Genomic DNA, 12938 nt, shown 5'->3' with positions numbered 1-12938 from the left:
GACGAAGAGAAGGAGGAGGAGGAAGCACTGCTGTGTGCTGAGGCGGCCGCTGGCTGGGCTGGTGCTGGGGGTGCCAAGAGAGAAAGAGAGCCACAGAGCCGCTTCCCTGGAAGAGGTGGCGGTGGCAGCTGCTATTGGCGGCTTGGAGGCGCTCTTCGAGGACAGGATGGAACAAGCTCCACTCTCAGGCATCGCTCGGCAGTGGCTCGGGCGCTCAGGGAAAAGGGCCGGCAGCACACCTCGCTCACCAGCTCTCCCCAAAGACAGTGCCTCTTGCACCCTCCATCTAGAACTGCAGCCTGCACAGGCTTTTTTTGAGAGGCTTTTTTTGACTCTTGACAGCAGAGGGCGCGTGGGCGCTTCAGGGGAGGGCAGGCAAGGTGGTGGCCACAAACAAGTGTCTGACAGGCCGCAAATGGCCCGCGGGCTGCAAATTTCCGATGGGTCTTGGGAGGGGGGTTGTTTATTTTTTGGGTTCTCCCCATTTCCGATAGGTCTTGGGGGGCTTGGTTGCTTTTTGGGTCCCCTCATTTCCAATGGGTCTTGCATGCTTCCCTTGCTTTTTCCTTTGTTCTCTTTGCATTTCCAACCTGGTCCCTTTGTTTTCTGTGTATTTCTGACCTGGTCCCTTTGTTCTCTTTGCATTTCTGAACTGCTCCGTTTGTTTTCTGTGCATTTCCAATGAGTCTTGCACACTTGATTGATTGCTTCCCCCACTTTCGGCCAGAAGGGATTAATCACATTTCCAACGAGTCTTGCAGTAATTTTTTTGGTGATTTTTTTTCTTCGGCCGGAATGGATTAATTGTATTTCAATGCATTTCAATGGGAAATGGTGCTTTGGCTTATGCCAATTTTGACTTACGCCCGTCTCCTGGAACCAATTAAGTTCATAAGTCGAGGCACCACTGTATTTGTGAAATACATAACCAACTAGAGGGCATCCAAGTCACAGGGAAAGACTTCACTGCAAAACTCAATGAATTAATATTAGACCCATAAAACGCAGGGATGCTGATCACTTGCAGTCTTGCCTCTCAGGGATTTATCAGTTAGTATATTATTTTGTAAATACAAACAACAAAGGTGGGTTCAGACAGCTTAGTCACACCCCTATCAAGCAGGTCCATGAATATGATAACTTTCACATATTAATCTCTGTTGTAAAAACAACATCCAAGTATTTACTTCACTATGCCTCTGGTAACAAAAATTGGACTATCTGTTTCATATCCTTCACCATCTCTATCGGTTCTTTCGCTCCTGCTAGGCTTACCTTCTGCATCTCTTTGTGCATCTCACGGTCTGTGGCTTTCAACTTCAGCCGCAACTCTGCTATGTTCAGTTCCAGCTGAGTGTTCTGTTTGTGGAAACGTTCCAGCTCACCCTCCATCTGCACAGATACATGAGAACTGATGAAACTGTGAAGGAAACTGAACAAAGCTCAGAAGAAGGATGGGCTGCCTCAGTGATTCTCACCTCCTGGATCTGCTCCTTCATGGCCTTGATATCATTCTCACGTGGTTCTATTTGTTTCTTTAACTCCTTTATTTTGTAATCTAGGACAAACTTGAATTTTTCTAGCTCCTGATTTTTTTTCTTCAGATCATAAATTCGCTTCTCCTGGGGCAAGTAAAACAGACATGTGAACAAGCAATATCCAAAGAGTCATAGAGATACTGGTCATACCTCCCTCCTTAAGACCACTGATCAGGAAAAATGGAATCAGAAGTGATTTATGAGTTAATGGTATTGTGGAAAAAGAAGAACAAAGTTGGAGGAGGAGTGTAGAGCTCCAAGCATAAGCTCACAGACAGAGGACTGTTGTTTAGAGAGTCTGATACTTTCTCCCTAGTGCCTTGGTTCCCAAACATTTTGGCCTGTGGCTCCCTTGACATACTGGCCATGGTCACAGCTTCCCTTGCTCGGAAGGGCCATTAGGGGTCTCTCTCCCACCGGAGGCAGGATCTTGAAGCCCTTTCAACTCTTCCCCCCAAAAATCCCCAAGGGCCCACCTTCTTCCAGGTCCTGATGCAGGAAACTCACAAAGCCACCCAGCAGGCATTTCTACCAGGAACCATAGGGATAGCAAAAGGAGAGGCAGGAACATGGCTTGCATTTCCAGTTTCTGTTTGACACAGAGCTATGAAGGCTATTAAAGAGCTGTTCATAGAGTTATGAAGAGCTGCTCTAAGGCCTTCGTAGCTCTTACATTCCATCCTTTTCCCATGGTACCCTGGGTCTGGGGTTCACAGTGCCCCACTGAGCTGCGGTGCACAGTTTGGGAATCCCTGCCATAGTGAAGCTTTTTACCCAAAGAATTGGGGTGGGGGTTGAGGGAGAGAGAGGAAATCAGGTGAAGAACATACTAGAGATTCTGAAGCACCCCACCTTGTCCTGGATGGTCTCATCTCTTTCTTGAATCTCTCTCTTCAAGCCCAGAATGTCCTTCTCTAAGGCCTTAATGATCCCCTGCAGCTTTTGCTGCTCCAGCTTCATTCCCTCAATGTCACTGCAACGTTCCTCAATCTCTTTCTGGAGACTGTTGAACTAATAGGAAATAATTAACCTTATTAATTTTTATACGCATGTCAGATATTCATGTGGCATATGGTCTCAATTACCACATGGCTAGCAGACAAAAAGAGTTTAAATCTTATTAAAATGCCATGAGATGGACTGTAAGTCTGATAACCTAGAAAAATCTCAGCATACCTTTTTCCTCATGATCCCTGTCTCTCCCTTTAACCGTAAATTGGATTCTCTTTCATCTCGAAGTCTCCTCTCATATTTGATTTTAATATCTTGAATTTCTCGATCCTCATCTTCCTCGATCTGTTTCTTAGTTTCCTCAAATTCCCGAAGCTGTTGCCTTGCATCATCTTGAGCCTGAAAGTTAGGATGGGCAAAAGCAAGAGGGAGGAGTGAAAGGAGCCCGAACAACACTGCTGGGAAATTACATGGGCATACTTAGGATTGTCTGAGAGAGGCAAGACCCCAAGCTAGTATGCGCATGAAATAAAACGGAATGCCTGTGCTCTGGGAATGTCAAGGAACCAGCATGATGTGGTGGAGATCTGAATTATATGGAGCTTAGAATAAAGGGCCTGATTAAAATCACTGACTGTGTTACACCAATGACTTGAGAATACAGTGGTGCCCCGCATAGCTAGCACCCCGTTTAATGACGAATCCGCATAGCGATGCGGATTTTGCGATTGCAAAAGCGATCGCATTGCGATGTTCTAAATGGGAGAAAATCGCATTGCGATGATCGGTAAGCATTTCGCTTACTGATCTTCGCATTGCGATGTTTTAAAAACAGCTGATCGGCGGTTCCAAAATGGCCGCCGGGTAAACAAAATGGCCACCCGCAGCGTTTTTGCGTGGTTTCCTCGCTTACCGGGCGGCGAAAATGGCGGCCGGATGGAGGATTTCCGCATAGCGGTGAATTTTTTCCCCATAGGAACGCATGAAATGTGTTTTAATGTGTTCCTATGGGGTTTTTTGCCACGCATAGCGAGGAATCCAGATAGTGACTTTTTTTTGGAACGGATTAACGTCACTAGGCGGGGCACCACTGTATAGAAGAAAGGATCCAGACTAAGCCATATAGTTGTGCAAGCTTTGAGTGCAGTGAAAATGAAACTGTGAGATTTTGGCACTACTAGTGACTGTGAGATAGACATACAGATGGGAGGTGTGCCATCTATTCTTAAGAAAAAGTAGGTACCTATTATCATGTATGGTGGACATGTGAAAAAGCAAAAAAAAAAAGGACTAAAATACACACATGGTTGGTTAAAATGCTTAAAAAGGTATAGATTTTATACCAGAACTGTTTTATTAGGTATTTTACCAGAGGATTTTGATAAGCAATTGGTTTACCTAACACTGCATATTGTGACAGCAGCTAGAATTGTTGTGTTTGCACAGCATTGGAAAAATGAAGAAATGCCAAAAGAAGAAGAGATAATTAAGATTTTATATTGTGCAGAAATGGATAGACTTACACTGAGACTGAGAGAGAAAGAAGATTCAGAAAACTTTAATATGTGGAATTTGTTCTACAAATGGCTAGAAGATTGGAGAAGAGATTAAATCACCAAGATGCAAAAATAAATAATTATAAGCAAACCCATGTAACACGATGTTTAACAAGCACGAATCAAATGTAGACATAGTGAAAAACTAATACAATGTTATATATACAGTGGTGCCTCGTATAACGAGTGCCCCGTTTAACGAAGAAATTGCATAGTGATGGCTTTTTTGCCATCGCTTTTGCGATCGCACTACGATCTTGCCTATGGGGAAAATCGCTTTGCGATTTTTCCCCATAGGCACCATTTTCCCCCAGCTGAGCGGCGGGAGCTTTGAAGTCCCACCGCTCAGCTGGGGGAAAATGTCGGCAGTGGGCTGCGGTCTCGGAAGGACCCCGAAGCCACCGTCCCCTGCTGACAACTCCCTTCCGAGCTCTCAAAGGGCGCCCTCCGATATTGGAGAAAGCCTTTGAGAGCTCGGAAGGCTCTCAGCAGCGGCGGGGGAAGGGTACGGGAGTGTCGAAGGCTTCCAGGCCTTTGCCTGGAAGCCTTCCGGACACCCCCCCACCCTGTCCCCGCCGCCGGCAGCCTCCCCGCGCCGCATCCCCCGGCCGTTCTTGGACTTCTGGAAGTCCGAGAACGGCTGGGGAAAGCGGCGCAGGGAGGCTTCAAGCATCGGGGACAGGGTGGGGGGGATCGGGAAGGCTTGAAGCCTACCCGCGCCACTTACCCAGGCCATTCTCGGACTTCCAGAAGTCCGAAAACGGCCTGGGTAAGCGGCGCGGGTAGGCGTCAAGCCTTCCCGATCCCCCCCCTGTCCCCGATGGCGGTAGCCTCCCCGCGCCGCCTACCCCAGCCGTTCTTGGACGCCTGGAAGTCCGAGAATGGCTGGGGAAAGCGACATGGGGAGGCTTCAAGTGGCGGCTGCAGGGTGGGGGGGTGTCTGCACCCAACCTCCCCCCACGGCTTGGATCCAAGCCGTGGGGGGAGGCTGGGAGGGTGGTGGGATTGGAATGCCTTTCAGGCATCCCGGGCTTGGATCCCACCCGCCGCCGGTTACCCTTGGGTAACCGGCGGCGGGTGGGATCCAAGCCCGGGATGCCTGAAAGGCATTCCAATCCCACCACCCTCCCCCCGCGGCTTGGATCCAAGCCGCGGCGGCTACCCGAGCCATGGCCGGACTCTAGGGAGTCCAGCCATGGCTGAGGTAGCCGCCGTGGGTCAGATCCAAGCCGCGGGGGGAGGGAGAAAACCGGATAATCTGTTCCAATTGGAACGGATTAACCGGTTTTCAATGCATTCCTATGGGAAATGGTGCTTCACATAACGATGTTTTCACATAACGTTTTTTTCCAGAACCAATGAACATCGTTATGCGAGGCACCACTGTATAAAGAAAATTACATTACCCTGGCTGAACTGAAGGAACTGGCAGATCAAATGAATGACTGGGGATTTGGGTTTAAATATGGAGATGTTAGAAAGCTTAGGAAAGAGTGAACCAATACAGGATGCTGTTTTGGTGGGAAAGGAGGAGGACAAAAAGATAAGTGAGAGGGAAGGGGAGTTAGTAGAGGGAGAAGAGTACTGGGTGACTGTAGTGAAAAGGGAGAAGAGAAAGATTGGGTCAAAACAGTTAAAGAGGACCCAAGGTCTGGAGAATGGGTCACCCAAATAGTACTTCCAGAAGCTGCCAAAAGGGGGTGGAATGAGAAACCAGTAAGAAAACCTCCCTCCTGGGGAGAGACTGAGGAGAGGCAGGAAAGAAAGAAAGGCAGAGGTTTGCCAGACAAGCTAATTATGAAGAAACTAGACCATGTCCAGACTCCCCTGGGATCAGTCAGATCCAGTTGCCAGTCAAGGTTAGGAGAGATCCAGGCCATCATATTTGGGAGCCCAACTTGGGTTGGATATTTCACAAGTAAACCAGTTTTTGAATGTTGAGGTTACTTCTGCCCCAGTAACAGGGGATTTAATGTTACCTGTTGAGAGTTTTATTAGACCCAAAGATGTTGCTATAAACACTGTTATGGAAGAACTATGGAACCCAACTAGAGATTTTAAACATATATTTTACTAAAGATGAAAACATGTTAATGTATGAAGAATAAACTGTTAACTGTTCCAAATGAGTGTACATCTGATGTTGTGCAGGAAAAGGAGGGTTCAAAGGAAGGAGAGGGCTTGCCCAAACCTCACACTGACTATAGTCAGAAATGGCATGTTAGCATGGCTAGATCAATACCTGCTGCAAATATTTTTGTATGTAAATGTAACTGATAAGTACTTCAGGCTTGTGCTTTTGCGGCAAATTCTGAGAAATTCCCAATGCAATGCTTACAAAAAATGAACAAAGAATGAAGCCTACCAGACAAATATTGAATGCTCAGAGCTGTAATTGAGATTAACATGACCAAAGACTTCTGATCAGAATTTTGTAATGTAAGGGACAAGATCAAAGATCTGGAATTGGAATGGATGCTCATCCAATCAGGAAAACATGGCCAGAACTGCACACAGAACCACCACAAGTAAAGGTCAGTCACAGGCAGAAGATGAAGCCATGTGTCACTGCTAACTTCAGGTATAAAGAGAATCCTATTTCCCTGTATTATTACCATCTTCTCTCTGACAAGGCATCTGTACTCTTTACATATTTCCCATTAAGCCCTGATCTTAATAGAAGCTCCAACATTCAGGTGACATTCCCATCAAACAGTTGCCTGCTGATCTGAGAAGCAAGAACAGTTTTTAAGAGAGAGGGGTGGTTTTTAAATGCCTCAGGAACTGCACAGCTCCCTAATCCTTACTTTATATGGAACAATTTGGAACCGGCTCCCTGTAAATTTGAGTAAATCCTGTGCTTTCCTGAAAACAAGGAAGGGGAGGCAGCAAAGGAGGCACAAATGCTTTCTTTGTAAGGGCCCTCTGATACAGACAATCATGAGTTTATTTTGAAGTCCTGTGGCTCAGCAGGCAATGGATAATATCCATGAATATTTCACAATTTACAACAATTTGCACAGCTGGATTTCAGTTAATTATCTCAATTAAAGTTATGTCATACAGTGAAGAACTAGCAAGGAATCAGAGCGTTCCGTACTGACTAGAAAGCTGTCCTGAATCCTGGAAGGAATGTTCCCCCAATTCAATGCAGTTTAAGGAAGGGAAGGAGGGAGGGAGGATGAAGAGTATCAGCTCAAACCTCTTCCAGCATAGTGGACTTCTCAAGCAGCTTTGCCTCATAATACTCTGTCAGTTCCTCCATTGCCTGGCTCTTGTTCTCTTCCATTTCATGAAGCTGCTTCTCATATTCCTCCTGCATGCGCTGGGACTTCATTTGCAGCTCCTGGTACTTCTCATACTCCAGCAACAGCTTTTGGTTGTTGCCAGATTCTGACCAGAGGATGAAGTTAAAAGAGGAAAAAAATGAAGAAGACAATAATGCACTATGGAGATGTATAGTATGGTTTCTCCTCTCTGGGTCAATTTTGATCTCCGGACTAGCACCAGTCAAAGATGGGCATCTCTTTGTACTTGCCCTTGTAATTATTTTAACTGCTTACGAATACTTGCCATCACCAGATCTTTAAGCCCTGCTTGTGTTACTTTCACATGTATGTCTGCACAGGACCTTCCCACTCAATCATTTTGACTCTTTAGAGGCAAAATCAGAAAAGTAGGAGATAAATTCCCCACTGACAACCCTAACCCAAAACAGGATTGATATAACAGGGAAATAATGCAGAATAAAACGTTGGCTATATGTGGTATGACCAAGCATCTCCAACCTCCAAGTTCATGGGTCTAACCATACCTTATGGATTAATTTTTACACTTTTTATCCTTTTAAATTTTGCTTTCATTTATTGCTATCTGTACTAGGAGATATTATTATAACAAAATTGGAGTTAATTTCAGTTTAATAAAAATATTTTCAGTACACATATTGAGACTTGTCTTAGCTACTCCTTTCACATGGCAGAAAACATTCAGCACTATAAATGTTTTTTAATCCTTTCTTCATATTTTGCTATGACAACTGAAGCCCTTTCTCCCATTCTGTTGGCAGCTGTTACTTAAATTCAGCCTAACCTAGGTCTTGAACCTCTCTTGACTGCTTCTCGATTAGTTCTGTAAGTTGCTCCTGGTGCTGTGCTTCCTGTTTTTCTTTCTCTGTTTTTAATACCTGAAATACATAGAGATGAAAATTTCATCTGAAACTAAGCATGCTGACCTTCATTTCCTTCAAGCGACAGCATAATGGAAAAGGTTTTTAATGAAAAATACAGCACTGCTGAGAGATGCAGCTGCTGTGTGACCCACACCTGGTTTTTGGTTTTTAGTGACTCCATTTCCTGGACAAATTTCTCAGTTAGTTCCTTAATCTTTTCATTATAATTCATATCCTTGAGACGTAGCTGGTACTCATTTTCCATCTTCAGCTCCTCTACACGTGTTTTCAGTTCTACCATGACTTGAGTCTATAGGGGAGATGTGAGCAGATGCAGTCAGTGACTAAGTATTCATATAGGTCAGAGATGGGTAACATTTGGCAGAGCTATTTTGGAGACCCCTAACATCTCTGGTCCCCCATGCCCACACACCCCCACTCATTTTCCTTCTTTGCTCAAAAGGCCACCTTGTGCCTTTTGGGGGCATTGGGACAATTTCCCCATGTTATGAAAGGCCCCAACACTCCTGAGGTCCCTCATAGTCCCAATACAAACAAACAAACAAATAACACAAACAAATGAATGACAATTGCCACTAGACAGCACAAGAGATCATTTTCTGTTTCTGACTTTTAAAAAAAAATTAAACCTATTTTTAGTTAATAAAAAAATCACTGCAATACCTATATATTCTATTTAAATAAATAAATAAATAAACAAACATGCAAACTGATCTTTTGAGCCACACTCATTAGCCTTCTTTCCCTAAGTGTATGGCCCTTGGCCTGACTGAATGCTGAAATGCTGAAAAATAACCCACAGTCCTGCTTAACTTCCCCATTATTGACAAAGGCTTAAAATACCGTATATACTGTATATAATATTATAACAGTCTTGTCCTCAGTCTCTTGCCAGAATTATATTTTATGACTAATTAATACAGTGCAATTCATACATATATGCTCAGAAGTATGTCCCACTGAACTCAGTGCAATGTATTCCTAGGACTGAAGCCTAAATTTGTTTCAGATATGCATAAAATACATACAATAGTTTTAACATTTACACAGTGTGTCAAGGTGATGTATATGTGTTTATTGACTACACATGTATGTGTGATTATGTGTTGTTAAGTTGCTTCCCAGTTTGACACATTATCTATCAAACCATGCTGGTTCTTTGGTATCAATGATATTCAGTTAATAAAAAAATCATTGCAATACATATATATTCTATTTAAATAAATAAATAAACAAACATGCATACTGAAATGTTATATATTGACCTTCTCTTCCATGTCTGTCTTAGTGATCAACACTTCATCAGAATATGGAACGTCTCTCTCCCTTTTCAGTCCCCGTCCCTCCTTGTCATATACTTTCCAAATAAATATGCAGCCATCCTCTGCACCTGTTAGCAAGAACTGGTCATCAGCAGTTATAGACATCTGTGAAGAAAAAAGAAGTCAAAATGAATCCTAAAAAAGTACAGCTGGGTAGTCAAAGAAAAAGAAAAGGAAGGACAGTGGGAAGAATCAGGAGATTTCCTTTCTAGATTCATAAAAATATATATACAGAACCACTACTTAGTAAATTTCCTACCTTTGCAAATGGTTTTGGTCATTACATGTACTCATTTAAACAAGAATTTCTGCTCTTGTACAGTGGGGTCTCTACTTAAGAACTTAATCTGTATTGGAAGGTGGTTCTCAAGTGGAAAAGTTCTTATGCAGAATCTGCATTTCCCATAGGAATGCATTGAAAACCATTTAATCTGTATCTGCTCTTTTCCGTCCATAGAAACTAATGGGAAGCTGCTATTCCGCCTTCTACCACTAGAGGGGGATATTTTTTCTTTTTTTTCACCCTTAGGTCAGGGAACAGTGTTAGAAGCACTTCTGACGAAGCTAATTTTGAAGCAATGGACTGAAAACCAATTAATCTGTTCTGGCTGTTTTTTTGTTATGTAGAGGTGCGTTCGTACATTGAAGCATTAGTTCCCATAGGAACTAATGCAAAGCTGGTTAATACGTACTCTACCACTAGGGGGAGAACTTTTTTTAACCTAAGATGACCTAAGGTTAAAAAAAGAGCAGGAAAGTTTTTTTTCCTGTTCTTATCTTGGATTTTTGTTCTCAAGTAGAAGCAAAATTTAGCAAATGGAGCTGTTCTCAAGTGGAATTATTCTTAAGTAGGGACGTTCTTAAGTAGAGACCCCACTGTACTTCCAGGGCAAGACATCAAAGCTGAACTCATACATTCTCCCCATGATGAAATACATGAAATCTGAATATGAGCAGAATTCACACATATCACCACAGATGTGACATACCAATCTTCTGTTGATGTAACTCTAGAACAGTTGTTCCCAAACTTGAGTCTCCAAGGTTGAACTACAACTCTCAGAAGCCTTCGCCAATAGTTGTGCTGTAGTCCAAGAACATCTAGGGACCCAAGCTTGGGAACCACTGCTCTAGAAATAAAGAAGAAGGAAGTGTGATTTACTGAGGTTTTCTTAGGATACCCGAGACATATTTGTGTTTCCCATGCCTTTTCAAAATCTTGGACTATGCAGGCTAATTCAAAATCAGAATTGTTGCTATTGTTGCAGTCTATGGGAGCATGCTGACTTAAAGAGGAAAAAAAAGCAGAGGTAGACCTGTTGTCCATTAAACATATTCCAAAATTCATATTGGGGTTATATCTTTATCCAATCAAGTAAAAAGGGCACAAAAAGTGTGCTGGCTTTCAAGGTCACTGATCCAGTTAAGATGGTGCAAAATTAAGCTAGGAAATGGGTGGTTTGGCAAAATTAAGCTAGGGAAGGGTTGGTTTGAAGTTCCAGGTAAAATGGAGGAGATAATAAAATGAGGCAATAAAATTAAATGATATAATCATGTTAAATTTCACCTGGACCAGGTGATAGACTTGCTAAGAGCCAGAAAGTAAGAAAGGTTTAGTCCTTCATCTTAGACCATATGTTTCCACAGAGAATTCAGACCTCAAAGACTGGCTGAATTGAAAGGCTTCACAATTAGCAGAAAGAAGCAATGTTTATTCTGAAGGCTGAGATAATTGCAGATTATTTTAATTCTACTGGTTAGGGAAACTGTGATCCCTGCTGGTTAAGGCTGATGGAAGTTACATTCAAATATTATCTGGAGGGCCACAAAATGCCCATCTCTGTTTCATTTAGAACATATTCTCATCATTTTCTCTTAAGTGAAGTATATCATGTCTGACATCTTCCAATTCCCATTAAGTTACCATGATTTATGAGACATGTATTTAGACAGGTCTTGTGAAGGAATTCAGAGAAAAAACTCAGCTAACAATAAAAGGGTAATTTACAGCATGATGGTCAAAAGTATCATGCTGATTCCATACTGGTGTTAGAGAGCAGGCGGGAGGTTTTAGGAAATGAGAGAAGATCATTGGGATTTTTTAGAAAAAATATATCCATTACAAAGGTCAGAGGTTCAAAATTTACTTGTAAATGGCCCACCAGAATCTTGATGAGGAGATATATGTAGAGAAGCAAAGTTTGGAGAGGGACTTAGGTAATGACTGAATGGGGGAGGGAGCAGAATGTGGGGATTGCTATGGGTTTGAGGCAAGCTCATTTGGATTTCTTATTTTGACTGAATGATGTTAACGGAAATGTGAATCAGTGTACAGTCATCCTTCCTGTCCACCCAACACATCTATAGTTTTTTTCTCCATCAGTGAGGCTTCTACTTTTTTTGAAAAAAACTATGAGCAAATTTTCATCCATTCAGGTGTGTGATTGCTTGAACTATTGCAGAAAAGCTGCCAGGAACTGTGAACAAAGCCCTCTGGAGAACTTTGAAAGACTTAAAAGTAGATTTTGCCCGCAAGGGATTTATTTTCCTGGGTGGCACGATACACCAAAAGAACGAGAGTGAAGGTCCTTAAAGGTCCTTGACAAATCTAAATAGTCATTTGTGGTTTGTAACATAAGTTGTACATCTTTAGACTGAGAAAAATATAAGATTCCCAGAAGTGAGGGCAATCTAGAGAACCTGAGAGACATGTACCTGGCCTTTCCTTACCTTGGTGACTGGGCCAGCATGGGCTTGATACTCATTGAACTCCTTGTGCACAGGCAATGGGTATTTCATGGAGCGGATGGTCCCTGTGGAGGTTCCAGCGAATACCATGCGCCCAGAATGAGCTACCACTATGCACGTGTAGACTACATCAAAAGTTGGCACTTCTCGGAGAATCTGAAAGACAGTTCTACAGATTGGGGTTGTCTTCATATGCAGCCAAACAGCTGAGAAAGGTCTGATTTTCAACTGCAAAGAGGCTAGGGTTTCACTGTTTAGGAGCTGTACCTGAGAAAGAGAATATTCTGTTCTTTCCCCTCCCTCTGCACCACCCATTCCTACTTTACAAACCAAGTGTTGCTGCTGAGGAGGAAATTGCAGGATTTTAGTAATCTACTAAGGCATAAAAAATGTATAGGCTTTTTAAAACTGCTGCACTGGCAAAGGAAAAGGGGGCAATGAAAACAACTGGCAGTATAAGAAATTGACAGATTCTCCATCTGTGAGAGGACATATATGTGCTGCAAACCACAGCATCAGTGCTTGTAGCGCTATGGGGTGGTATATAAGTCCAAAAAAAAAAAAAAAGAATAGCTCCACTTTCCTCCTCACTACAAGCCAATGAGAATATCCACACATGTGCATGCAATTT

General features: G+C 42.9%; 1 protein-coding gene across 1 annotated transcript in view; it reads right to left on the bottom strand.

Annotated features, from left to right (window-relative positions):
• The window catches only part of CFAP57 (cilia and flagella associated protein 57), a 29484-nt gene that overhangs the window by 4592 nt on the left and 11954 nt on the right, over positions 1-12938 (bottom strand). The window contains exons 10-18 of the mRNA XM_072997501.2: positions 12290-12463; positions 9503-9664; positions 8371-8526; positions 8138-8231; positions 7248-7438; positions 2715-2888; positions 2391-2549; positions 1479-1622; positions 1276-1392 (exon numbers count right to left, since the gene is read on the bottom strand). Coding sequence (XP_072853602.2) covers positions 1276-1392; positions 1479-1622; positions 2391-2549; positions 2715-2888; positions 7248-7438; positions 8138-8231; positions 8371-8526; positions 9503-9664; positions 12290-12463 — 1371 coding nt within the window. The remainder of the gene's footprint in view (positions 1-1275; positions 1393-1478; positions 1623-2390; positions 2550-2714; positions 2889-7247; positions 7439-8137; positions 8232-8370; positions 8527-9502; positions 9665-12289; positions 12464-12938) is intronic.

The sequence above is a fragment of the Pogona vitticeps genome, chromosome 4 (genome assembly GCF_051106095.1).
Source record: "Pogona vitticeps strain Pit_001003342236 chromosome 4, PviZW2.1, whole genome shotgun sequence".
NCBI lineage: Eukaryota > Metazoa > Chordata > Lepidosauria > Squamata > Agamidae > Pogona > Pogona vitticeps.
The sequence above is the reverse complement of the archived record's forward strand: the minus strand, read 5'-3'. Positions and strand labels throughout refer to the sequence as shown.